This window comes from Perca flavescens, chromosome 15 (assembly GCF_004354835.1).
Source record: "Perca flavescens isolate YP-PL-M2 chromosome 15, PFLA_1.0, whole genome shotgun sequence".
In the NCBI taxonomy this organism is placed as follows: Eukaryota; Metazoa; Chordata; class Actinopteri; order Perciformes; family Percidae; genus Perca; species Perca flavescens.
The window spans coordinates 15,323,825-15,351,471 of NC_041345.1; the positions used below are offsets into that span (position 1 = coordinate 15,323,825).

At 39.1% G+C, this 27,647-nt stretch overlaps 3 protein-coding genes across 11 annotated transcripts; 1 reads left to right on the top strand and 2 right to left on the bottom strand.

Annotated features, from left to right (window-relative positions):
- Positions 1-309: 309 nt before the first annotated feature.
- Positions 310-8,404, bottom strand: LOC114569714 (hemicentin-2). The gene is made up of 15 exons (XM_028599750.1): positions 8,199-8,404; positions 6,315-6,590; positions 5,903-6,220; positions 5,542-5,790; positions 5,190-5,438; positions 4,637-4,963; positions 3,587-3,862; positions 3,188-3,505; positions 2,827-3,075; positions 2,475-2,723; positions 1,978-2,304; positions 1,641-1,877; positions 1,317-1,544; positions 927-1,190; positions 310-757 (listed from the first exon to the last, which is right to left on the bottom strand). The coding sequence occupies exons 1-15, from the start codon at positions 8,248-8,250 to the stop codon at positions 555-557; spliced, it is 3,822 nt and encodes a 1,273-aa protein (XP_028455551.1). The 5' UTR covers positions 8,251-8,404; the 3' UTR covers positions 310-554.
- Positions 8,405-8,588: 184 nt separating this feature from the next.
- Positions 8,589-19,710, bottom strand: angptl6 (angiopoietin-like 6). 9 transcript variants are annotated; one of them, XM_028599480.1, is made up of 8 exons: positions 19,661-19,710; positions 12,950-13,122; positions 12,016-12,512; positions 11,786-11,923; positions 11,490-11,688; positions 9,829-10,022; positions 9,138-9,408; positions 8,589-9,046 (listed from the first exon to the last, which is right to left on the bottom strand). In XM_028599480.1, the coding sequence occupies exons 3-8, from the start codon at positions 12,484-12,486 to the stop codon at positions 8,862-8,864; spliced, it is 1,458 nt and encodes a 485-aa protein (XP_028455281.1). In that variant the 5' UTR covers positions 12,487-12,512; positions 12,950-13,122; positions 19,661-19,710; the 3' UTR covers positions 8,589-8,861. The 9 variants fall into 9 exon arrangements, with proteins under 9 accessions (XP_028455281.1, XP_028455280.1, XP_028455277.1 ...); XM_028599479.1 differs by lacking the exon at positions 19,661-19,710 and adding an exon at positions 16,910-17,041 and having other exon boundaries at positions 12,950-13,002; XM_028599476.1 differs by lacking the exon at positions 19,661-19,710 and adding an exon at positions 16,910-17,041.
- Positions 19,711-20,146: 436 nt separating this feature from the next.
- On the top strand, positions 20,147-26,893 carry LOC114569448 (suppressor of SWI4 1 homolog). Its single transcript, XM_028599262.1, has 13 exons — positions 20,147-20,409; positions 20,716-20,886; positions 21,152-21,253; positions 21,341-21,391; positions 21,589-21,759; positions 21,986-22,062; positions 22,330-22,437; positions 22,523-22,646; positions 22,735-22,813; positions 23,012-23,141; positions 23,236-23,399; positions 23,483-23,896; positions 25,795-26,893. The coding sequence occupies exons 1-13, from the start codon at positions 20,395-20,397 to the stop codon at positions 26,748-26,750; spliced, it is 2,562 nt and encodes an 853-aa protein (XP_028455063.1). The 5' UTR covers positions 20,147-20,394; the 3' UTR covers positions 26,751-26,893.
- The last annotated feature ends 754 nt before the right edge of the window (positions 26,894-27,647 follow it).

Below are 27,647 nucleotides of genomic sequence, written 5' to 3' on the forward strand. Positions count from 1 at the left end.
ATCTGAAGAATTGTTTCTGTACTAACAATACATTTGAACTGACTACTTAAATTATTCATCTGAAATTAAGCAACTTGAACAGTACTTGTTCCAAAATCAGTCATAGCAGTCATCCCTGTCCTTTTTCATGTTTATTATGTAGCTGTACAATTATATTATAAAAGGCCTATATACTTAGGATTCAACTGTAAACTCTGGCATTGACAATAATCAAAGTTACATTGTGAAAGCATAAAAATGTGAAATCATGATCATTGTGAAGTATATACATAGAGCAATGAAGTTTCCAAATACGCACACAACACATAATAGGCTATTGTGTAACTTTATTAAGAATTAAAAAAAACATAGGTTAGAATGTAATGCCCCACAAAGAAAAAAATATGTCATAATACACCTTCTTTGTCAGTAGCACTTCTTGTCATTATTATTCATTGTAGTAGAATCGTACCATACCAAAGTAAAAATGTAAATACAATATTTACAGGTCATTCTTGTCATGCAAAAAAACAAATTACATATTAATCTTACCCATACAGCAAGTTATATGTACCCTAAGTTTGCACGCCGTTAGACAGAGGAGTCATTGGGAGTTCTGAACCATCATTGGCTTTGTCAGGGACAAAACTATATTGTCCATGTTTTTTGCAGCGGTTGTGGACAATGATCAGGATGATCAGGATGATGGGGATGAGAGCGGCGATCAATATAATTAGCAACAACCAAATGGCTATTGACGATGCTTCACTGGTTTTACCTGTAAGTCAAACAAGATATATAACATTTCAAATTTACTTGTCACTTCTTGATTCCATAAATGTTTTTTTTTTCTTTTCTGCAACCTATGTATAGCACAACATCAGCATCAGTTACCACTTCACTGTATACATTTCCATAAATGTTCTGCACATAGTCAGTAATGATACCTTTAATCGTCAGCGTGACAGATCTTGTCACGTTCCCAACTTCATTGATGGCAACACAGCTGTAAACAGCAGCATTGGTTGACGTGGCTCCTGTAATGCTGATTCTCTTCTGGCGCCCCCAGGTGGTGTTTTTCACATTCAGTGCAGGGCTGTATTTCCAATGGATTTCAGGGACAGGGTTGCCCTCAGCACTGCAGTCAATAGTCACATTTTCACCCAGGTTCACCTCCATGTTGTTAGTTCCCTTCTTGATCAAAGGGGCATCTGTGGAGAGAAGGGTGAGAATTGAGAAGAAGAATATATAATCCCAGATCACTTATTCACTGTCAACAAAACAATATACAAACACAAATAAGCTACATTTTTGTGATTCCAAACAATAACACTTACACAAAACGTCAAGATGTAGAACGTGATTGGCTGTCCCATGTTTGTTGGTTGCGATAAGTGAATAATTTCCACTATCGTGCTTTGTCCAGCGCTGTGGGGAAACAATCTCTTTTCCGTCTTTACTCCAGGTGATGGTAGGCTTAGGTATTCCCTCTGGTTCACACGGGAGCTTACCATTCTCATTCTCTTTAACCTTGTAGCGATCTTCACAAGTAAATGAAGCGCCATCTGTAAACATCGTATTAAAAATATTTTTCAGAATAGGCCTATATAATGGAAACAGAAATATTAACTTATCAAGCAGGTCTGATATAGCCTACTCACATTCGATTGTGATAACGACAGGGGTGGTGCTCGTGCCAAGGTCATTTGCAATTTCAGCTGTGTATGTCCCTGATTGAGCCCTGGTGAGGTGCTCAGATGCATTGATCAGATCTCCCTCAAACTTCCACTTAAGAATGGGTGGAGGGTTGCCATCAGCTAGACAGGACAACTTGTCCATACTGAACTCATGCTCCAAACCAGCGTAACTGCCTGGACAAGCTTTGAACACTGGTTTATCTACAATTAAACATTAGCATACATTAATCAAAACTTTATATTAGTGGGATGTGTTTAGCTAGTAAAAAAACAAAAATAAATATATAAGTGGACAACTCACAGTGCACAACAGCCATGTAAGGAGATGAGGTTACAGCAGGGTCGGTCTCTGGTCCATTTGGTCCAAGCTGTAGATCAGCCTTGCATATGAAATGTGCTCCGTTGTAATCTCCCACCGGAGTGACTCTTAAGGTAGAGGACACATTTACTGGGACCGTACTGGTCCCGTTAAACACTTCTGTGTGCACAGTTTCATTGTCGCGGTACCACGTCACTTTGAGCTTCTGCACAGGAGCCACATTGATGATGTCACATTTCAAGTGGTACTCTATGCCCTCCACCATCGGCCCATCATCCAACGCAGAGACTGACACAACGTCTGGAGTCTCTGCAAATAAAGCAGGGGGAAATAATTAGTCGAAAGAAAATAAAGGCCAGTATAGCTTTCATAATTACTTAACTTTACATTATTGTGTCAAACATTTTGTAAGACAATCCCATTGAGATGAAGACAGAAGATAACATATACTATAGTATAGTCTTTAGCTTTGTACTCACTATAAAGAGTGATGGTTAGCTCCTTAAAACACTGGTAATTATCTTTCAGATTAATGTAACACAAAGGGGTTATCTGCCAGTCTTCCAGTTTTTCAACTTTCCAGATGACAGCAGGACCTGTAGTTGATGTGGCTCCAACTGGTGTCTCCCAGCCCATTTGTTGAACATCCGCATCTGTGCTGCAGTTAACTGAAGCTGGATCTCCAAATCTCACCACCATTTCAGCAGGCGTCACTACTAAGGGGCAACCTGCCATTCAAAAGTATGCATATACAATCAGAACTTCATTTTGCTGCACAATAAATACATATTCCATATCTAAGATAATAATAAAGGACACAAGGATGTATACCTCTAGGTATCACATGAACATGGATTTGCTTATTTATGCTTCCCAGATTATTGGTAGCTGTGCAGTTGCAGGTTGTGCTGGTGATTACTTGACGGATGTTGAGATTATTTGTGTTCTCCAAGATATTTAACCCATCACATGTCCAATGAAAGTGGGGAGGAGGGTGCCCCTCAGCGTCACAGTTCAGGGTGATATCATTATACTCATTCATATAGACATCTTCCGTTTTGTTCTTGAGCTCAGGAGCATCTGAAGAGGCAAAGAAAAGCTTGTTATTTATACAAATATTTACATGGTAGAGAACCATATTGAGGAAATGTATAACATTTCTGCTTATCTGTAAACAACAGCGTTCACTTACAGAGCACAGTAACAGTGTATGTCTCAGAAGTAACAGGTTGTGATCCATGCGGCCCAAAGTCCAGCTGAGCCTCACATCTAAACTCAGCTCCGTTATCGTCTCTGCTGATGTTGATTGCAAGCGTAGAAGACTCACTTACTGGTGTTTTGGTCGTGTTGGTGAAAGAGTCGTTCATGATGGCTTGATTGTTTTTGTACCACCTCACAGTGAGGTTTTGAATAGGAGCAACATTGATGATATCACACTGCAGTTCAAACGGTGTCCCTTCCACTATAGGTACATACCTTGTAGGAAAAACGCTGACCATTTCTGGATTCTCTATCAAAACAAAATGAGATGTAGATTATTGCTTTGGCTGTTTTTTTCTATTACATAATATTCATTTGAAATTACACTTACTGTATACAGTGATTTTAAGGTGTTTGCTGCATTCATGAGTGTCATTAAGCTTTATTTTGCACTCTGCCGTTACATCCCAGTTTGAGAGTGTTGCTTGGATATAACTATTGTCATATTCCGTTGGAGAGTCTTTGTTTCCAACAGTCCAGTACATCCCGTCATGATCATCCTCTGTGCTGGTGCAGTTTACCAACACTGACTCTTCATATTCTTTTATAACCTCAGGGGGATCCAGGGTGAGAGGGTTGCGATCAGTGGGGCATAAACTGTCTGCATCTGTTGATTGACAAAATGGTAATGCTTTTATTGGACTTTAAAAGTGGACTTTGCTGCACTCTGGTGGCTCAGATTGCCAATGCATGCCAATTACACTTAGAACTGTGTGTATGGCTGAATTCTAGCTCACAGTACTCATGTTTCCAGTGATAACAGTCACAGATCTGTCATACAGACTTCACCACTGTTCGATCAGCACTGACACATGTAGGTCCTTATATAACTGAGCGATAAACTGCACCTGGTCTTAATTTTAAAACATTAAAAAAAGAATGATCTTCCTATATACAGTAATAGTCATGCTAAACATTATGATAAAGGTTTGTAATTTAATGTAGTGGGATAGTCTCTTGAGATAGACATCTTGTTTTAGGATTTTAAAAAGTACAATTATCCAGAGCCTTTCATATGTTTATTTATTATTATACATAATATTATACTATACCATATAATAGCCTATTATATGCATACAATACTTGACTATACTGTACCATACTATACCATATTACACTTGATATTCTATGTTGTACTGCTGTAATATACTATATTATATTATTACTGTTGCTACTATTACATTGGACCTTATACTATGTCTTATACTGTAAATCATACATTAATATGTAAAATGTCTTTCTTACTACATAATATACTATTTGGATTTCGATTTTGCAATTTAATAAAGACCACACTAGCATACATTAATCAAAACTTTATATTAGTGGGATGTGTTTAGCTAGTAAAAAACAAAAATAAATATATAAGTGGACAACTCACATTGCAGAACAGCCATGTAAGGAGATGAGGTTACAGCAGCGTCGGTCTCTGGTCCATTTGGTCCAAGCTGTAGATCAGCTTTGCATATGAAATGTGCTCCGTTGTAATCTCCCACCGGAGTGACTCTTAAGGTAGAGGACACATTTACTGGGACCTTACTGGTCCCATTAAACATTTCTGTGTGCACAGTTTCATTGTTGCGGTACCACGTCACTTTGAGCTTCTGCACAGGAGCCACATTGATGATGTCACATTTCAAGTGGTATTCTATGCCCTCCACCATCGGCCCATCATCCAACGCAGAGACTGACACAACGTCTGGAGTCTCTGCAAATAAAGCAGGGGAAAATAATTAGTCGAAAGAAAATAAATGCCAGTATAGCTTTCATAATTACTTAACTTTTGAAGTGGCCCTCTTTAAAGAGTTTCTGTAGGCTACAGACATCATTCATTAACTTTACATTATTGTGTCAAACATTTTGTAAGACAATCCCATTGAGATGAAGACAGAAGATAACATATACTATAGTATAGTCTTTAGCTTTGTACTCACTATAAAGAGTGATGGTTAGCTCCTTAGAACACTGGTAATTATCTTTCAGATTAATGTAACACAAAGGGGTTATCTGCCAGTCTTCCAGTTTTTCAACTTTCCAGATGACAGCAGGACCTGTAGTTGATATGGCTCCAACTGGTGTCTTCCAGCCCATTTGTTGAACATCTGCATCTGTGCTGCAGTTAACTGAAGCTGGATCTCCAAATCTCACCACCATTTCAGCAGGCGTCACTACTAAGGGGCAACCTGCCATTCAAAAGTATGCATATTCAATCAGAACTTTATTTTGCTGCACAATAAATACATATTCCATATCTAAGATAATAATAAAGGACACAAGGATGTATACCTCTAGGTATTACGTGAACATGGATTAGCTTATTTATGCTTCCCAGATGGTTGGTAGCTGTGCAGTTGCAGGTTGTGCTGGTGATTACTTGACGGATGTTGAGATTATTTGTGTTCTCCGAGATATTTAACCCATCACATGTCCAATGAAAGTGGGGAGGAGGGTGCCCTTCAGCGTCACAGTTCAGGGTGATATCATTATACTCATTCATATAGACATCTTCCGTTTTGTTCTTGAGCTCAGGAGCATCTGAAGAGGCAAAGAAAAGCTTGTTATTTATACAAATATTTACATGGTAGAGAACCATATTGAGGAAATGTATAACATTTCTGCTTATCTGTAAACAACAGCGTTCACTTACAGAGCACAGTAACAGTGTATGTCTCAGAAGTAACAGGTTGTGATCCATGCAGCCCAAAGTCCAGCTGAGCCTCACATCTAAACTCAGCTCCGTTATCGTCTCTGCTGATGTTGATTGCAAGCGTAGAAGACTCATTTACTGGTGTTTTGGTCGTGTTGGTGAAAGAGTCGTTCATGATGACTTGATTGTGTTTGTACCACCTCACAGTGAGGTTTTGAATAGGAGCAACATTGATGATATCACACTGCAGTTCAAACGGTGTCCCTTCCACAATCGGTACATGCCTTGTAGGAAAAACGCTGACCATTTCTGGATTCTCTATCAAAACAAAATGAGATGTAGATTATTTTTAATGTTTGATAATGATAATGTTTTTTTTCATTACATAATATTCATTTGAAATTACACTTACTGTATACAGTGATTTTAAGGTCTTTGCTGCATTCATGAGTGCCATTTAGCTTTATTTTGCACTCTGCCGTTACATCCCAGTTTGAGAGTGTTGCTTGGATATAACTATTGTCATATTCCGTTGGAGAGTCTTTGTTTCCAACAGTCCAGTACATCCCCTCATGATCCTCCTCTGTGCTGGTGCAGTTTACCAACACTGACTCTTTATATTCTTTTATAACCTCAGGGGGATCCAGGGTGAGAGGGTAGAGATCAGTGGGGCATAAACTGTCTGCATCTGTTGATTGACAAAATGGTAATGCTTTTATTGGACTTTAAAAGTGGACTTTGCTGCACTCTGGTGGCTCAGATTGCCAATGCATGCCAATTACACTTAGAACTGTGTGTATGGCTGAATTCTAGCTCACAGTACTCATGTTTCCAGTGATAACAGTCACAGATCTGTCATACAGACTTCACCACTGTTCGATCAGCACTGACACATGTAGGTCCTTATATAACTGAGCGATAAACTGCACCTGGTCTTAATTTTAAAACATTAAAAAAAGAATGATCTTCCTATATACAGTAATAGTCATGCTAAACATTATGATACAGGTTTGTAATTTAATGTAGTGGGATAGTCTCTTGAGATAGACATCTTATTTTAGGATTTTAAAAAGTACAATTATCCAGCACCTTTCATATGTTTATTTATTATTATATTATACTATACTATATAAGAGCCTATTATATACATACAATACTTGACTATACTGTACCATTCTATACCATATTGCACTTGATATTCTATGTTATACTGACTGCTGTAATATACTATATTATATTATTACTGTTACTACTATTACATTGGACCTAATACTATGTCTTATACTGTAAATCATACATTAATATGTCAAATGTCTTTCTTACTACATAATATACTATTTTGGATTTCGATTTTGCAATTTAATAAAGTAGCATTATTTAATCACAGTATATATTATCCTGGTGTACAGTTCCCATACATATTACTCGCTGGTATTAATCATACCGTGTCACTTACCTCGTAATTTTGTCTTTAATCGCTTTTGTATAGTTCATTTATTTTTTTTATTCTACTCTTATAATAGCTGTATAAATACTTCTTATTTTAATTTTTTCACTCTATTTTTACTTTTCTATATATCTGTACTTATGTCTGTCTTTGTGCTGCTGAAACACCTAAATTTCCCCTCTAGGTAGCAATAAAGGCTCATCTTATGTAGAAAATCAGTTCAAGTACTTTACAGACAGTATTCATATACCATATTACAGTAGTATTTATATATATATATATATATATATATATATATATATATATATATATATATATGCTGTCTTATTAAACATCTGTGCTGTGCTATAGTTGATTTTGTTACCAATACTTTTTATTTCAAAATGGACTCCATCCACCACACCCACTTTGGTTAATATGGTTTACAAGTCAACTGAATAGCGGAAACTTTGCCGCTTAAAATCTCAAAGTTTTAATTATATCTAAAGAAGGCACACTTTTTTTTATCTGTTTCCTTTATTGTTCAAAAAAGTCAAAGACTACCTACATGACATCTTCTTGAGATTATCTTCAAATATCTAAAAGGAAATTAAAGTGGTAACACTCAAAATAATCAAGTTAACAAGTTAGATTAAACATATAATTGAGATTGAGTTAAAAAAAAAAGTGTATCTAGTAAACCTTTTTTCTTTCTCTTGTCACCATCACTGGTAACACGTGGAGCCATCGAAACTATAAGCAAGCAGGAAACTACCTTAGTATTTTCATGTTTTATCCCTAGCCACAGCCAGACATAATAACACAATAAAATTTAAGACCCACACAGAGCTACTGTTGAGCATCACTCACCACACAGGGAAAACATGAGCGTGAGGAAGACCAACATCCTGAGAGGCAGCATGCTGGATGAGCATACAGGAGGAAGGAGGTGGATGGAAGAGATGAGGTGTGTTTCAGGATGGACCTGTTGATGCCCAGCTTCAGTACCTGGATAAGATTAATCCTGGCTCAGAACTGGCCCTGATGCTAATGACCTGTTGCTGATAGTTACATGAGTTCTGGGCGATAAAAAGAAAGTAGCTTATACAGGGGGAAATTATACGCCCAGAACAGGAAACTCCTGCAAACGGAAATGTGACACCACAAACCACAGTTTGCTTTACACTTCTCTTCTTCAATATTCTGTGTATTATTTTTATATTTTTTTAAACAGTCATGCAGGAGCCACTTTGGCAGAATTATTTTATTTTAAACATTTGTACATTGCAAATTGGAAAACGAGCAATTTTGACAGGAAATTGCACAACAGAGGACTGACATGTTAATGCAGTACATGTTAGTCATTATCCAATGATTCACAGTCTATACTCACGTTACTGACTGGCCTCTAGTCAGTGTAGAAACCCTTTTTACTGGCTCAACTCTGTACAGGGATAACACTGAAACATATTCTTTAAGTCTGCATCAGTTCATCATTACGTTTCTTTCTTACATGTCCATAATGCAACTATGTTATGTGGGTTTGATCATCATGGAAACTCGTTTGAGAGAGTAGGACCCTCCATGGAACTCTGCCCAGTAGACCCCATCCTGGTAGCGGCTGCGATAGTGTCCACCCCGATACCACACACCGTTTAGATTGGAGTGTGCACACATGTGGTACCACCAGCCTCCTTTTTGAAAATGAGCGCAGTTGCCTGGAGACACAACAGAGGAACAGGCTTATTAACAGAAAAAGGTCAAAATACCAATAGAGAGCTAACAAACAGATCCAGGGTGAGAGCAGACCGGTATAGCCGTCCTTGTCTCGATCCAGAGTGGTGAAGGCCTTGTTGTTGTGCCATGAGAGGGAGTCCCCTGCGTTGCCGTGGTATTGTCCTAACCGCAGTCGGTACCAATCGCTCTCTGGTTCCAGGTGAAAGCTGTCATACTCAGCAAACACCTGCCGGCCCTGCCAGTCCTCCAGAGCCACCCGTAGCTTATATTGGGCCTGCTTAGTCAGCCAGTAGAGGTGTTCCAGGCCAAGCCAGTACTCTCCGTCTAGGTTCCCAAAGCCTTGCTGTAACACAGCAACACACCGGTTTAATCTTGTTCTTTTTCCTCTGACTCTAGTGCAGCAGGTCAACATTTTCACTTTCCCCGCAAAATATTTCAACATCTACTGGATGGATTGGAACAAAAATTGTAATTTGGTGATCCTCTGACTATATGGCTTTTATTGAAATTTTTTGATGGATTGCCAAGAAATTTGGTAAACAGATTAACTTCCCCCACAGGATCATTTGTAATAACATTGGTGATCCGCTAGTCTGGCATTTCATCTAGCACCATCCTCAGGTCAAAATTTCAATTTGTCCAAATACTTTGATTTATGACAAATACCTGCAAAACTAATGACATTCCCATCAGCATCTGCTGTGGTTTGCGTTCGGTGCTATTATTAAATGTCAGCATGCTAACACGCTAAACTAAGAATCACCTTATACTGCTCCCAAGTCCTGAAGAAGTTGACCGAGCCATCCTGTCTCCTCTGGATGACCGTCCACCCTCCCTGAGCCTGACTCTGCTCGCACCAGGCCTGCAGGAGGCGGTTGGCACTCTGGGGACGGAGCAGGTAGATCCCGCTGGTGGTCTCACCTGATTCCAGCACATGCTGACAGTCCCGCCAAGGCCCTGAGATGGGAGAAAAGTATATGCAACCAGGTGAGGCTGGAGGAGCCATAATCAGAAAAGCATTATGCAGATACAGTATATGATGTAATATGGCCAATAGCTCTCAGTTGGAGTTGATTAGTCGGGGAAGCAAGACAGAGTCGAATCAAGACATAATGGATCTTATCATCCTGTAATATTTTGTGTTTTTATAGTGAACCTTTGAGATAACCTCTCAGTTAATAAAGGCTTACTAAGAAAGAAGAAAAGAATTAAAGCTAGCAAAATTAAAGATGAAATCAAGTGGATCACATAATAAACATTTCAAACGTTCTGGAAAGTAAATGCAACTAGTGTGTGTATTATTATTAATATTAGTCATAGTTCTCTTATCTTTACTGTTACTATAATTGCCACGGTTTATCATGTCATTGCATTATACCTACTGCTATAATTATTATTAGTCATACTTCTTCTCTTACCCTGATTAATTCAACTGGGTTTGCTCAAAACCTACAGTTGACAAAACAGGATACAAAATGTAAACATTTCCTGTGTCATGGAAACACAGATCAACATGAGATTACTGAACAGCAGTGTTAGAGGAGAGCGGTTGTAATGCTGTTTCAATAACTCAATCAACGAGCTGCATTACATAAACTGCTTCAGAATCTAAAGTGCACAATGACATGCACTTCTAAATGACACAACTGTGAACTAGATCACTTCCTTTGTGAGTGAAGTGGCTTTGCCTTTTCACAGACTTTAACTCAGCCATGGCAATTTTGGAAACACAAGGGTGCCTGTAAAGATGGTTTTGGAATTTGGAATCCAAATTGGTTTTAGCGTCAGGAAGATCACGGACACATAGCAACTCCATCTTATCTTTTTAGAGCTGTGGAATTTTTCCCCCCCGACACATGTTCAGTGTCTCGTGTCACAGTGATAAGATGATCATAGGAATCTGCATGGAGAAATTGTATACATGGAGGAAGATCTCCCACACTAAGGGATAATGCCGACATCCCTGATAAGCATTTGTAGTCCATGCTCAGTCATGTTTATATGGACAAGATTTTGCAATGCACAGTCTTTCAGCAGACCTTTTAGCAAGAGTTGAGGCACACACCCATGGTGGAGTCACTTTGGTTCTGCTTACTTGTTGGAAAGACCGCTCAATTTTCAAACATTCCAGTTGCGCAAGTATACAATTATAGCCGTGTCATTTAAAGCTCCAACAAATGCTGTGGTTCATGAGTGTGTCTTCATTATGAAGTCCTCTCCATTTTGATAAGAGCTGCTGGCTGCTTTTGACATTGTTTAGGCATTCCCAGAGAGATAGGGCTCCCACCAGCAGGTCACTGACTCCTTCAGCTTCTGCTTATCGAAGCAGCTAAATAACTCTGACAGAAGATTCACACGCTTATACACAGAGGTTTAAGTCTAATCGAGTACTTCTACTGTAAGACATGCTTTATGTTGATGTACCTGGAGTCTTTGTGACAGGGAAACTACTGAAAGGAGGGTCTGTGGTGTTGGCTGGAGTGGTGGGGAGGGAAGGAATAGTTTTTCCCTGCTGTGGTGGAAGAGCACTTTGGTCTCTTTGAACATCATTGGTCATTTCGGTGGCTTCAGAGCTGTAATTAGGATGCACATTAGGCTGGCTTTTGGGTGGTTCAGTCGTCACCTGTCCAGACCAACACAAAAACAACACACCATTCTCAGTTCCAGTTTAAAAACCTAATATAAATGTGCAACATAGAGACCACAATTTGTTCCTATACCAGAGAGGCCTGTGTGGAGTCCCTGCACTGGCACTGCTTCTCCAGACGAGCAATAAACTGGTTCTGGGAGCTCATCATGGAGGTGAGGGCTCCATATTTCTTCTCCAGCTCCCTGTAGTTACTGGACACCTGCAGCGCCTGACAAGTTGCCCCACCCACAGAAGACATAAGGATGAGTTTGATTAAGATTAGGATAAGATGTAGCTTTGATGTGACAGTTCTCTGCTCACCTGTGTTGTAGCGTTTAGCAGGAGGTTCTCCACCCTTTGCTGCTCCAAAGCCTGGTCTTTCTTGTGTATGACTTCATGTAGCAGCTGGGCATAGAGCTGGGCAATGCGAGAATTCATGCTGCTACTCTCTTTGCGCAGGGCTCTTACCTCGGTGGCAAGTGACCCCTCCCGCTCCAATAGGCCCTGGAGCTTCTCCAGCTGCTCCTGCTGCCGTCTGAGCTCCGCCCGCAGCGCCGCCACCTCCGACTGGTTGGTAGAAGCAGACTGCGTGTTCAAACACAGCGCACCTGTCAGTTTTTGCTGTGGAACAATGAAAGTGTAGGAGCAACGGCCTCCTTTTGTATCTGAAGATCGTGATGAATGTTTCTGAGTGTTCTCGCCATGAGCCCCCTCCTTCCGTCCTCCGGCTCCTGGTACGTCCACACAGAGTGTTAAGAAAAGAGTCAGACCTATTGTCAGTGTCTTCTCCATGAATGTGTTAAACTTCTGATGACACCCTGGTAGCAGAGGAGGAGAGGACATGATTAGAATTACCACAGCAATACCAACACATAATAAAAACTGATGCAAAGACATGAACTTTGTATTCAAGGAAACAGCGTGTTGTGGGTCTTGACAACATCTGGTCAACAGTCAAGACTCTTGACTGTTGACCAGATGTTTCCTTGCAAAGTGAGAGTACACACATTTACACCCCTGGCTGGAATTTATTATTAGTAGGTCAACACTGAAGGGACAACAGTACACATCAACCAGCCAGAATAAACACACCTCCATCTCACGGTCAACAGAAGAGTTATTTACACTTCAAACAAATACTTTTTTTCTCCATTAAACAACAATTTTCTGGTACGATTAAACAAGCAATCAAGTGCAACTTGATGTCATAACCAGTACATTTCAGTCTACATTAAAGTGGATTATATTGACTTGCCGTAGCAGCTGAAAAGTGTTCAGGACGTCTTTGTTCTCCTCCAGTGTGTATAACTGCAGCTCCCAGGGTGCACACATGTAAAATAAAGACTTTTCAAAATTCACATGTTCAAGGATCAGGAAGAGTCACATAAACAAGCCGCTTCTTCCCAAATCAAAGTTGTCTGTGGCCCTCTGTAAAATGTTGAAGTGAAGATAAAGGCAGAGAAATATGGGTCACGAATGAATCTTAAGAAGAAAAAAAACGTATGACACCCAAGTTTTGTCAGCAGCTAGACTATCTCTTCTTGTCCAGAGGTTCTGTCTCAGGATCTCTGAAGAGGGAACTAATTACAAACTATCTGATGACGCCGCCTCCCAGTACCTGCTCTTTAGCTGGATGTCTCCTCCCTTTTCCATCAACCATGCCACACACCACACACTCTGTCCCATTAGGAGCTGGGATAGTGTGGTATTCAAATGCAGGGGTTTACACTTGGGCTGCAACCAATAATTATTTTTATTGGTTTTGTTAATACTTGTGTCTATAAAATGTCAGAAAATAATGACAAAAAGCATATTTAAATGTCTTTTGTTTTCGTCATTTTGTCAACAGTCCATAAATCAAGAGCCTACATGACAAAGAAAAGCATACAATTCTCACATTTGAAAAGCTAGAAACAATAAATGCTTGTTGTATTTGCAAAACAAAAAACAAAAAAACAATCAAAATAGTATCCTCAAATTATCGTTTCAGCTAGTTTATACTTTCACCCGATAACAGAAACATGCATGTTCTTCGTGTTCTGACGTGCAGCATCAGCTTTAGATTTATAGGGACTAATATCTTGGCAACACAACACATTAACATGGCTTCATCTTTCATCTGACTAAAGTTTGCTGTAGGCAGTAGTAGGAAAAGTACTCTTTACTTGAGTAAAAGAGGCAAAAAAGTCCTGCATTCAAAGGTTTACAGACGTTAAAATATAAAAATATACTTAAAGCATCTCTTTGGGCCCCTTTCAGAGTTTTGTATTAAAAAAAATGTCAGAATATCAAAATATTATTACTCATACATACATTACATAAGCAGCATTTTAATGCCACAGCTGGTTGAGGTGATGCTGACTTTAGTTATTTTCTATGCTGCTGGTTTTTAATTTGCAAAGTAAATGTTGCTGTCAAATACTTGCAATGGAGTAAAAAGTACAATATTTGCCTTCAAAATGTAGTGAATCATAAAAGGTAAGCTTTCATTTGTTGGAGTAATATTACACAGAGATCCAGAAGTGTAGATACTTACAGCTTTTAACCCACCGAGTAGACTGCAGCAGCACTGCAGCTTTCTGCTGTATGTGATAACATAGCCATCTGGCCATTTAAAAAAAAAAATCCTTTTTGATGCATTACATGTTGTGACTTGGGATATTCCATTTTGTTGCACTGATGGCCCCACCCAATCTATGGAAGGGTTAGTATCTTTGTAGGTTGGGGACAGATCATGCAATAACTTAGCAAACACCTTTTGACCTTTAAAATGCTATCCCAGCTGTTTGGCGTTTGCATGTAAAGCTCATGTTACACCATATTCTTTGGCCATCAATGTTGTCAGTAAACACTTTGAAATAACATCTTTGATACTGCAGAAGTTGCCATCCTGTAATATATGCTACTGACTGAGCTACAGACCTGTCACAGAGCCTTCAATGATGGGGTGGAAGTGTGACACGTATACTTATGTTATTGTTTGTGGTGTCATAGCAATGGTGGTGTTTCCTACGTGCAGTTTGTGGAACTAATCGCATATTGTGTTTTCAATTCCTCATCTTCTCTTGAATAATGATAATGATCCTGTTTTATGTGAGCTAATGAAATATAATAATACATACAGTATATATATATACTGTATGTATTATTATATATATATATATATATATATATATATATATATATATATATATATATATATATATATATATATATATACACACACACACAGTACAGGCCAAAAGTTTGGACACACCTTCTCATTCAATGCGTTTTCTTTATTTTCATGACTATTTACATTGTAGATTCTCACTGAAGGCATCAAAACTATGAATGAACATATATGGAATTATGTACTTAACAAAAAAGTGTGAAATAACTGAAAACATGTCTTATATTTTAGATTCCTCAAAGTAGCCACCCTTTGCTTTTGTTGATAACTCTGCAAACCCTTGGTGTTCTCTCAATGAGCTTCATGAGCAGAGGTGTAGTGGTAAAAAAAGAGGTGGGTAAACTATAACTTCTGTGATCAGGTGGACCACGACGTGGTCACCTGGTAAGGTGGGCCACTGCCTACCGGTGTATGTGTATCCTAATGACATCGCTAGAGGCTATCATTTGACGGTACTACCAAGGGTATCACTGGTTGTTCCCTCATAGGTCACACAATCACTATTCAATTCATACAATAATCTAAATTCTTGTTAAAGAGACTCAAGAAGGAATAATATGGTTTAAATCTATAAAGTTTACTAAATGACAAAACAGAGAGAACAAAAATATTTAAGAGAGATATAGAGGGAGGTTCATACAGTATCCAGGGCTTCCAATGCATAATACGTAATGATTATGGGTTTAGGGATTTGGGATTATTTTCATAGTTGATAAATCTGTTATTTTCTCAATTAAATCGATTAGTTGTTTGGTCTATATGTCAGAGAAATTTGGAAAATATTGATCAGGGTTTCCCAAAAGTCCAGGATGACATCCCTAAAATGTCTTGTTTTGTCCACAAATAAAAAGATATTCAGTCACAGAGAGAAGACACTAGAACATATTGTTAGGTTTAAAAAAGTTAAAGCCAGGCTATGTTTGGAAAACAATGTTTAATGGGGCCTGCAGCTAAATTTAATCAAGTAACTACACTAATCAGCATTTGACTGCCTCACCCAAAACCTAGCTTCTAAAGAATTAATCAGGTCATGTCTGACATTTAGCATATGAAGAAGACTCATTGTCCCCACAGGAAAGGTAACTATTGTTTCTGGTTTGGGGGAGCCACTCCCTGCAGGGCCAGACGTGATTAGAGCAAAGGAAATGCAAACTCTGCAAACTTGAACAGAATCGGCACTACCATGTGAAACGACCTTTGTCTGTGACCTGGAGTAAACCTAAAATCAGAGGTGTGTCTTTAACCTGGGACAGTTTCCATTCAGGGAAACACCCACAATTCCAAGGGATATAATTCTGATCCTAAGTAAGATTCGGTACTACAGCCTGTGACCCCGCAAGGGGAAGCTGCTGTAGTCCGCTGGTTACAGTGTATTGTTTTGTCATGTCACAGGACTGTTTCGATGTGACTCCACAAGGAGATGCATGGATTCAGTCCGCTGTCAGCTGCAGTTTAACATTTGTTTGTCATGTCGCATGGCTGCTGACTGTGACCCGACAGGGGAAGCATAGTTTGCAGTCGGATGCTGGCAGTGTTTTATGTTTTATGTTTGATTGAGTTTTGACTGTCGTTTTCATGCAGTTTCATTAAACCTTTTTGCTTAACTTTCAATTCCCCAAGCCTATTCTCCTTCCTCCAGATATCAGAACGAACACGTCTTTTAGATATTCTTAACAATATTCACATTTAACAAGCTGACAGAGAATGTTTTACTTTAGGCTTAAAAATGACTCAAACAGAATAATTGATTATCAAAATAGTTGTTGATTACAGTTTTTAACAATTGCTAATGTAGCAGGTGCAGATTGACGACAGAAGGATGAATCTGGTGCCACAAATTTTAATTTAAATATAACTCAGTTTCTGTTATTAACAGAAGAAAGACAATTTAAGTTGCACTGTCCTTTCCACAAGCGTAGGCCTAATGGCCGCCAACATTAACAGACGCTTTTGCAAAACCTGTTACTTGTAACATGGGCTAATGGGAAAGGGTAGAGGTGACTTGTTGAGTCAGTGGCATGAATCTACGTGAACCAAATGTACCTCAAAAACATGAAGTTTAGTACTGTTTTCCGAGCTCACCCACTTTGGGCTTGTAGCCGAGGCCGTTTGCTGGCATCAGGAGGAGGGCTGCTGTCTTGACGGTGCTTAAACAATTGCCGGATATCCATATTTACAATTCATTCATCATTACATGAGACATGTAGGCTAGTGACTGACGAATCTGGATGCAGTCTGCTGCTTCCTGCTGGATACGCTGGAGATGCTTGATGGTGGTATAAGCCCCCAACGTTGACTTGAAGGCAGTGCCGTGACCATTGACTTCATGACTTCAAGGCACCTAACATTGGGCGTTTCCCAATATGTGTTCTTCTATTGACTTGTGTTCCTGTGTCCCTGTGAAACGTCGTGTTGCCAAAGTACTGTCCCAATCATAGACAGTATGGTCCCAATACGCAAGTTCCCATTTCGCAAAGAACAGTTAAAATTCCCGGATGTATTCTTGACACGCCCATTTACCGAGGATACATCGGTTGGTAACTTGTATGATGGTTGTATTTCCAGTACATAGACAGCCCAAAAACGGTTTAGATTTCGAATATAGGCAGTCTTGCGAAAATCTTTGCCGAATTGACAATTTGCTCCAAAGTTTTCGGAGTTTTCGAAGCTCCATAAATTGACGCGGCCGCCAGCTTGCGCCTGCCGGGGCCGCTAGCTCGGCGCTCGGACAGTCTCACTCGGAGACCCCGCTGTAGGACCCCGGAGGTCTTTTAGACCTGTTCCGTAAATAAGAGGCTTTTATTTCATCGTTGACGGATCGTTTGTTTAAATATCACAACACATATCCATCATAAGATTAACGGGAACCTGTGTTAACTGTCTTTTTGGAGTTAAACTCAACACACACACACACACACACACACACACACACACACACACACACACACACACACACACACACACACACAGGAGATATATAGCCTACCATAGACTGTATATTATTATTCTGAGATATACCCGTTTCTTTTCGGGAGACTTGTTTAAATTATGCCATAGGCTATAGCCTACATTATATTTTGTATTTAGTTCATATTTTTGGTGTATTTGTTTTCTGATTTATTAGAAGTTGAGTTTCAGTCTGTATGATAAATGAACAGTTGTACATAAAGTGGTAACATGCTATGACATGTTATGTAGACTAAAGGGGAGACACCAACCTTTATAATTTGAATTTCTAATTTCCATCTCCCTGGGCATATACGGTGCACTACAATAATATAGAAATGATAATTCCACATAATACTAATAGGAGCACATAGGACTCACCAGTGCATATGCCTATTTATTTTTTCTATTTAAACTGACTTAAACTTATACACTAATAATAGGGATCGCATTCCACTCTTTTGAATAAGTAAAGGGTGTTTGAGCTAAACCATAAACAATAAAATTAAAGCTCAATTAGTTTTATTTTTCAATATTATTGCAATAGTTGTAGCATTATGAGGTTTTCTTGTCCGGAGATTGTTTTAATACAAAGTGTGCTGGGGGTGTTGAGCAATAACAGGCAGAACGCATCGTCTCAAACTGTTAACAGCGTTTTCGGTGCTTGTGAACTTGCGCGTTTATTCTTACAAGAACAACCAGCAAGAACGTTCTCCCCAAGAACACAAGTCCGTAATTTGCATTCTTGGTATTGAGAAACACCCATTGCCTAATCCTAGTGACTTCCAGGCATAGCTGCCTGGAAGTCGACGTTGGGGGCTTAAATCACCAAACACCGCAAGAGATTGGTCAACACAGACAGTAATGCAGCGAATATGAATTTAACAACCTATGAAACTAATAATGAACAATATGAAACTAAAACGACATAATAATATTTAAGCTTAATTTAAAATGGCTTAGGAACTATAGGCAATTTAAAGGTGGATAAACTCAATTTAGAGGTGGATAAACGCTATTTAGAGGTGGATAAACGATATTTTATGAATTTTGGGAGGTGCGTAAATGGCGTTTACGTGCGTTTAGCCTCCACTACATCCCTGTTCATGAGGTAGTCACCTGAAATGGTTTTCACTTCACAGGTGTGCTTTGTCAGGGTTAATTAGTGGAATGTTTTCCCTTATTAATAAAAAAGCAAAGGGTGGCTACTTTGAAGAATCTAAAATACAAGACATGTTTTCAGTTATTTCACACTTTTTTGTTAAGTACATAATTCCATATGTGTTCATTCATAGTTTTGAGTTTTATATATATATATATATATATATATATATATATATATATATATATATATATACACAAACAGTAGAAAAAGTAAAATAAATAAATGCCTTTATATTATGCCAAAAAGTATACCTACTATGACCGAACAAATAAATACACAGTATTAGGTTTTTGTGTGTTTATGGTTTTTCTTTCTCTGCTTATTTATTTCTATATTCATCTCCTTATTTATTTAGTTGTCTATTTCTGTTCTTTTTATTTCAATACAGACATGTTCAGTTAAAGTTTAGAAGTGTAAAAGCAGGGAAACAGGTAGCTCCCTAGCAATTAGCTTACACACTGTAACTAAGTAGGCTATTTATTGACCAACAACGGGTGGGAAGTGTGACCGTATGCAGCATTACGTAAGTCTTTCCCCCATTGTGATGTTACAATATTCACTGTTATTGTATTGACAGTTTTATTTGAAATACGTTTCATACCTCCGTGGGAATACTATTAGTAGGCTAAGTTAAAAAAAATGTAACTATCAGTAAGTTTTACGGATAAACTGTTTTGTTTTACCTAAGTGTCAGGTCAGTATTGTGTTTTGTCTTCCTCGATGCTCTCCTGTGATGAACCATTATGAACATAGAAATAGCTGAAGTTAGTGCCCTATATTTAGAGCACTAGCTGAAGTGGTACCAGGGCCCCCTATTGGTCACATTAAGGAACTGCAACAATAAAATCGTGCCGACATTAATCGTTCTCTTAATACATCCAGGACATTAATGCATAATCATTTCCGTAAAAAAATGTTTTATATATATAAGTAGCCACGCTGAAGCAATCACAATTTAACAGAAATAGATATTTAATGAAAATAGTCGTTGTTCTGTGGTGGTGGTAAAATCTGGTGACACTCATTATCAATGGTCTTCATTTGTTTTTCATTATATTATGTAATACTCTTTGTATTATTATGCAGTACTGTACTTCGTGAATAAGATATGTGTGATTGCATAGGTTAGAATAATGTACTGTACATTACGCTGATGAGTAGTGCACTATCGACCGCTATGAACGCGGATCACTTTAGCTAGGAACTATTTCGAGACATTTGAGCAACCCGGCGATGTTAGTATGTGACACACAGCCGCAGAGCCATGTGGGAGCTGTCGCGTTGAGTTCGTGGTTGAAACTTCTTCATAATCACGGTCATAATGAATGTATTTTTTCCGTTTTAGCATTAGTATAGTGTAGCAACAATTCATGTTACGCTGTTGACTAAATTCACCTGCTCTACATCTCGCTGAATAATGGGGAAATCAAAGGTAAGGAACGGCCTAGGCTAAGTTAGCAGGTTAGCATTAACTGAAGAGAGTGTGAACTGAAGTTTTATTTAAAAGGCCATCTAATCATTGTTATTTTCTGAAAATGTAGCATTAATGAGGAACCTATAGTTGAACTATTGTGTGATAACGTTAGTAGAACTGGTTGATCGTGTACGTTAGCTTGCATTTTAGTTTACTTTGAATTTTAAAGTTTTGAATTTTAAAGCAAATTAACGCAGGAGGCTGTCGGTCATTTAATTTTTTTTAATGATAATTAATGACGTTACGTGGATATTGTGCTTTCAGACCAAGAACCAGAAGAAATCCCGAGCAACAGCCAACCATGTGGCCGAGGAGACTTTCGGAGCTATCCCCCACTCCTTCGTGTTTCATCGGGGTCAGATTGGGAAAAACGTGGGTCAGCTCATCCTTGATGTGCGGAGAGTCATGGAGCCATACACTGCAGAGTCTCTGAAGGTCTGTCTGGACCTGTCTTCAGAAAAAAATGTCACAAGTGACCACTGGATGAGCCCATGTTGCTTTATTTAAAGTGCTTTGTGAACTCCTTTTGGTTGCGTTGTATGGCATCAAACGTGTAGATGTATGGTCAATATGGGCTTTATTTGATTTTTCTTTTTTTGAGTAAAATATCAAGTTTGCCAGAGAATAAAAGCATCTTAGCCATATACTGCCGTTTCACATGGACTTACCCTGACCTGTTTGTGCTTTTGTTTTGTACCAGGTCAGGAAAAAGAATGTGCTGAAAGACTTTGTGGCTATTGCAGGACCACTGGGAGTGACCCACTTCATGATCTTCAGAAAAACTGCTGGCTTTATCAACATGGTAATTTCACAGCCTTTCAGGTCTTGGGTACTGTAAGACATTCCAGGTTTGCCGTGTTACTACCATCCTCCTTTCTTATGCTTTCAGAGACTTGCACGACTACCCAAAGGTCCCATGCTTCATTTCAGAGTGCTCAAGGTAAATTTATAAACTCACGATTAAAACTCAAGTGCAATATATAGCTGGGCTCAGATGATGACATTGCAATATTTGACTGTTAGTGATGTTTTCAAAGTAAACGCACTGATGTGCCCACACTGCCAAAGTCATTTTTTAACTCTTAGTTCATTTCCCACTCGATAAGGACTCTTTTTGAACTTTTTTTCTCTCTCCAGTACTCTCTTGTCAAAGATGTGGTTTCATCTCTGAAAAAGCACAGGATGCACGAGGAGCAGTTCACACATCATCCACTACTCATCCTAAATAACTTTGGATCTGATGGCATGCATGTTAAACTCATGGCCACAATGTTTCAGAACATGTTTCCTTCCATTAATGTGCACAAGGTATGTTTTTTTTTTTTTAATAGCAAAAATAATGCGTTGCCTTAACTCTGGTTGACTCGAGATTTAAAGCCTTGTTGGCATGATGAACGTATAGTCTTCTGAGATTTCCATTGAAGATTTATTAAAAGTAAACGCTTTCTGATTTCTGGATCTTTGAGTCATTCGGCATTGTAAACATTTAACCCAGAATTCTTGCAAAAAAAATAAAGGTATTGTTGTTTTCCAGGTAAGCCTCAACAATATCAAGAGATGTGTGCTGCTGAATTACAACCCAGAGACCCAGGAAATTGAATTTCGTCATTAGTAAGTAATATTTTGCATGAACCTTAACATAGTCAGTTTTCTCAGTATTGTAGTTGGTTAGCAGAGAGCTTGACCACTGCATACCTGCACTCTTTGATGACAAACCACAGAGATGTTGGGCTCAGATGATGACAGCTTTTGACTTGACTGTTCAGTGATGTATGTTCAAAGTAAACGCACTGATGGGCCTCCACACAAGACCCAGATTTATTGTATTTATTAATCAAATGTGACACTAACCCACGTGATCATGTTCCCAACCTGCAGCAGCCTGAAGGTGGTCCCTGTGGGCATGAGCCGCGGAGTCAAGAAGCTGATGCAGGAGAAGTTTCCCAACATGAGCAAGTTTGAGGATATCAGCGAGCTGATGATGAAGTAAGGCTTAGTTTGATGGCAATATGTAGCCGTTGTTCTAACCTCCGCAGAATTGATGATATTTGTGCTCTCCTAAAACTCTCAGGGGGGCAAACCTTTCAGAAAGTGAAGCCGAGCAAGATGGGGAGCACAACATAACTGAACTACCCCAGGTCTACTCTGGCCGAGGCAACATGGCGTCCCAGCAGAGTGCTGTCCGTTTGACCGAGGTGAGGATGCTGAGGGAGTAGAACGGTTGAAAACAAGATGACGATGATGCTTGGATGGCACCTGAATTGTTGCACTGTGTGTCCTCAGATTGGTCCGCGCATGACTCTGCAGCTGATTAAGATACAAGAAGGCATGGGAGAGGGGGATGTCCTTTATCACACCATGAGTGAGTGCACTCCTGTCCTTATTCTTTTGTCTTTCTGCTCGATATTTTCTGATGTACATGATGAAAAAATCATTATGAATTCTATGATTTCTCTCTAAAAGTAAACGCTTACTGATGCATCTGGAGATTACATAGTTTCATGGATACCTGGTATAAATAGTCTTCTAATGGGAAGTTGTTATGTACTGTGTTTGCAAGTCTCCAAGACAGAGGAGGAAATACAGGAGATCCTGATCAGGAAGGAGGCCCAGCTGAAAGAGAAGGAGGGTCGCCGTATAAAGCAGGAGCAGGATGTTGCTCAGAAGAAAGAGAAACGAGAAGAGAACAAGTAATAAGGCCTTGCAAATAATTGGATCCTTCTGCCGTATCCATTTTTTTTAGATTTGGAAGTGTTAAAAACTGGTTTGTTTCTCTATTAACAGAAAAAAGAGCCTGGAAGGCATTAAGAGGAAACACGCTGAAGCTGAGGCAGAAGAGGACAGTGAGGTGGAGGATCCCGGGATGCAGGATGGCCAGACAGCTGCTGTTGAATCTGATGATGAGGTGGAGTACTACAGACAGGCTGTCGGCCAGGAGCCCGATGAAGGTGAATATAACTTGTGTGCTATAAACCAGCCCTTGGATCTTGTTTTGAATTTGTTTTTTGAACAAGACTTATTTTCTGTTCAGACATGTTCCCCAGTACCAAGAAGAGGCATGGCTCAGAGAGGACTCATGGACCTGCCAAGAAGAGGAAGTTTTCCACCGGTAAACCATTTAGAAAGGACAGAGATACCAAATCACCCAAGAGAAATGGTCCAGGAGGACATCACAGAGACAAATCAGGAAAAGGATGGAAGAAATCTGGGGACGGGGAGAAGCCATTTGGAAGGAAAATGAAGCCTGGAGGAGGAAAGGCATTCGGAGCAAAGAAACCTGGCGATAGGGAGAAGAAATTTGGTGGGAAGAAATTTGAAGGGAACAAAACATTCGGTGGACAGAAAAATAAGGACAAATCTTTCAAGTCTAAAGGTCCAAAAGGCAAGCCGTCCTTCAAGAAAGGTGCAGGAGCAAAGCAAGGCTTTAAACAGAGGAAGGGAAAAGGCTGAACCTCTTCCTCTTTCTCTCTGGACGTGGACCTTGAATGTGTTGTTATGCTCAACCACTAGATGGCAGCAAGCATCCATTTGCCATCAATGCCTCCAGCCCTAAGTGATGGCTGTTTGTAAGACTGTGTGTTTTAATTCTGAAAATCAGCAGGACAGAAGAGAACAGAAGTGCTATATTTTCCACACTGTTTTGAAATTGTACATGTTCAATATATTGTTAAAACATATCTTGCCAACTTGGTGAATGGTTTTATTCTTGTCACGGAGTTAGGGTGTCTTTTATCCTTTTCTTTTTCTAAGACATCTATTTGTAATTTAATGACAAGCACCACAAATAGGCCTGAGCTCGAGTTCATTGTAGAAACACATTGAGACTTTTCCTTGGAATTTTAGGAACGTACCCGAAAGGAATGACTAATCACTTTAATTGCACTTCCGGATCAATTTATTGTAGTTGGGACCGTTCTCTTAATACATCCATGGTTGGGACCCTCTCAACTCTGAAAGACCGCACCCAGAGGATTTAACTTTAACTTTCTGATGATGATGATGTTCTGCATGGAAGGATTGAGTTGTAAATTGCGATAAATAATTTCCTCAGATTAGTGAGTAGGTTACAGAATATACAAACACCAGCTTTCTTTTTTTATATTAAACAAACGCTCTGGTACAAAGCGTTTCTATGGAAATGATTTGTCAAAAAAAAATTAGAGTTGAGGAAGTGGTCATCAAATTCTATAAAAGAAACATGGACTGTAAGTGAGAACGTCTGTTTTTGGAGAACTATTAAATGTACGTTAGTATAGGTCTACTCTTTTATTTGTTCTAACCCTAACTATATGTTTACTGATTCATCATGAAGAGACATATGTATACACTAGAAAGAAATACGGTTTGAGGGGAAATAGCCCGAAGCCGGAACTTCAAAGGATGTGTCTCAAAAATAAAAACTTGTCTTTTTATTTATTTTTTCAAACTACTTAAAACTTAAGTGTGCCGTTTACATAAATACAACAACAAAACAACTTTGTTGAAACAAGACGATACCTAGCCTGGAATATGCTACATTCCTACAAGTGGATGCAAGTTTGTAATTTTAGGCTAGTCATCATACTCCATCGATTATGTGTAACATGGAGTAGAATCTCAGGCCATCACAGTATTACTGACACTTTTCCGCAATGAGATAAAGAGGCTTAATTGCACTGGTGCTCTGCTTGCTTTAAAGTGTCTAATACTTGCTGATAGTACTTTTTGATCGATCTGTAAGATATGAACACACATGATAAAGAAGCACTAAATCAGTTCTATGACACTAAAACTGTTTATTGGCACTTTCTTTTGCAGATGCATGGCGTTAGTGTCATCATAGTGTCGCTTCTTCAAATTGCGCAAATGCACAGAGAGAGGGGAAGTTCTTGTGACTTTTAGGTTTATAAAAGCCCTCCTCACTCACATTTCCAGCCAAAAATAAAAATGATGGTAGAGGAGCTTGGCACACTTTCTTTACAGATAGCCTACCACACAGAAAATTTACTTTTAGGTTATTAGACACTTAACAGCACGGTGCACTGCAAATCTGCCTTTCGGTAAGTGGAAGTAACATTTAAGTTGCTGAGTATCAAATTAAGTCTGTTTTTAAAATGCAAGATTTTCCAACATTTGATATATAGTAGGCCTATAGGCTACTGTATTGCTCATTTGAAATGAATGTCTGATTACCTAACTTCCCATACTTAACTACAGAAATCAAACATGAACTGTAGGCTACTCAAACGTGAATAAAATTAATATAATTGTTATTCAAATGTAATGATTTAACTTAAATTTACAGATATTGGACAGTAGCCTACAAACTGTGTGAAAGCAGCTTGACAACAAAATAACCTTCAGCTGAAAGCAAAATGACGCAGAATTTCTCTCGCTGTGAGACGTTTCAATTGGCCCTGCTGCCCTCAATGTATGGGGTTGAGTTCATCGTGGCCCTGGCAGGAAACCTGTTTGCTCTGTGGCTGCTGGTGGTCAGAGAGAAAAGGAACTGGCACACTGGGGTTGTCCTGTCTTGTAACCTGGCGATCAGTGACCTGCTGTACGTTCTGACCCTGCCTTTGCTGATTGTCTACTACTCACTGGATAAACACTGGATGTTTGGTAATGCTGTGTGTAAAATCGAGAGGTTTCTTTTCACCTGCAACCTGTATGTGAGCATCTTCTTCGTCATGGCGATAAGTGTGAACCGATGTGTGGCCCTTGCGTGTCCTTTCTTCACCAGATCCTATGTAGAGCCTGTCCACGCCAAGGCCATCAGTGTCATCATCTGGATTGTTGTAGGAATCATTTCCTGCCCTGTGTTGAAATTTGCCTCAGTCTGTGAGCACAATAACAACAGTCAGTGTGTGGCCTTCTGTACAAGATTTGGGGATGAAATGCCTCACTTCACTTACAAAGTGTTTCTTGCTGTGTTTGGGTGTTTTGTTCCCTTCCTTGTTACTTTCAGTTCTTACTGTGTGGTGATTTCGGTGGTGTGGAAAAATGTCAGTATAACCACACTGGAGAAACGCAAGGTAGCTCTGTTGGTTACCTTAGTGATCGTGCTGTATGCCATTTCCTTTGTGCCTTACCACGTCTTCCAGATCTATCACTTGTATCAGAAAATCTATAATCCTAGCAACTTTAAATGTTGGGTCTACGACATGTACCAGGTGTCCAAGGGACTGGCAACTCTGAACATGTGTATCCATCCAATCCTTTACATGGCTTTGTTTGACAGTATAAGATTAGCTTGTTGCGGGAAGAGCCCCGAGGACAACAATGGGGTGGTGATGAAGTATAGCAGAGCTGCTGCTTGACAGCTTTTCTGTGAAATTCATCATTATTTAATGCTGTAAAACTTGCTCTAATTTCTTGACTTGTTTATGTTATTGATGAAAGTAACTGTTCTACTAACTTTAAAACATAATCATCTGAAATAAAGATGTATTTGTTTCTGTAATCTGCCTAATTTTTGATTATCATCACTTTGATTCACTTCCTGTCTGACCCAGTCTGAACCATACCAAAAGAAAAGTTATAGACTGGATAATTGTACTACAGTCAGTAATATCCACTGACCGAGTTTTGATTATGATCCGAAATCCACACCAGCAGTTGGTGTCCTATTTCATGCTCATTGCAGAGGTAGGCCTATAGATAGACAAAATCTTCACAGCCATGACTTCTCTGGGAAAGTGGTTTTCAAAATTTTAATGAAACAATGTTGACTTGTGACTTGTATGTTTCTTTAGTTGTATTTGAAAATATGAATGGTGAAAGTAGGCTATTCAGCAGACAACAACAAAAGCATAAATTACAGAAAGGTAGGCCTATAAAAAAAAAACTATTTTGTGCAGCAGAAATAGTTTTTATTTATCTTCCTGAAAATCCTTGCCTGAAACCTACAAACTTTTTCTCAGTTTGTTTTTCTTAGAAATTGAAAAGAAGAACTGTACGTGCTTTGTCTGATGTATGGACATAACGGTTCGCCGAACGTTGCCGGAACAATGTAAATTACTTTTAGGGAACGTTCGGCGAACGTTCAGAAAACTTTCCTGCGCTACCGCGAGCGAACCTTTGGAGAGAACCTTCCGCGAACATGCAGCGAACGTTCCCGGAACCTTCACCTTCCCGGAACCTTTAGAGAACCAAAAATTGTTATGTGGGTTGTCACTTTTTCTCTCTGTCATCAAACATCGAAGCTCTACAATGGC

Bases quoted from the DNA above. Each gene is read 5' to 3' on its own strand.
- LOC114569714 (XM_028599750.1), bottom strand. From the start codon at position 8,250: ATGCTGCCTCTCAGGATGTTGGTCTTCCTCACGCTCATGTTTTCCCTG. The intron at 4,964-5,189 runs GTGAGTACAAAG...CTTTATTTGCAG, and splicing joins GCTAACCATCACTCTTTATA to AGACTCCAGACGTTGTGTCA. The intron at 2,724-2,826 runs GTATACATCCTT...TTTGAATGGCAG, and splicing joins TGTTCATGTGATACCTAGAG to GTTGCCCCTTAGTAGTGACG.
- angptl6 (XM_028599474.1), bottom strand. From the start codon at position 17,037: ATGGATATCCGGCAATTGTTTAAGCACCGTCAAGACAGCAGCCCTCCT. The intron at 11,924-12,015 runs GTGAGCAGAGAA...GCAACTTGTCAG, and splicing joins TGCTAAACGCTACAACACAG to GCGCTGCAGGTGTCCAGTAA. The intron at 10,023-11,489 runs GTACATCAACAT...CTCCCATCTCAG, and splicing joins CCCTGTCACAAAGACTCCAG to GGCCTTGGCGGGACTGTCAG.
- LOC114569448 (XM_028599262.1), top strand. The intron at 22,063-22,329 runs GTAAGTAATATT...CCCAACCTGCAG, and splicing joins GAAATTGAATTTCGTCATTA to CAGCCTGAAGGTGGTCCCTG. The intron at 22,814-23,011 runs GTGAGTGCACTC...TGTGTTTGCAAG, and splicing joins TGTCCTTTATCACACCATGA to TCTCCAAGACAGAGGAGGAA.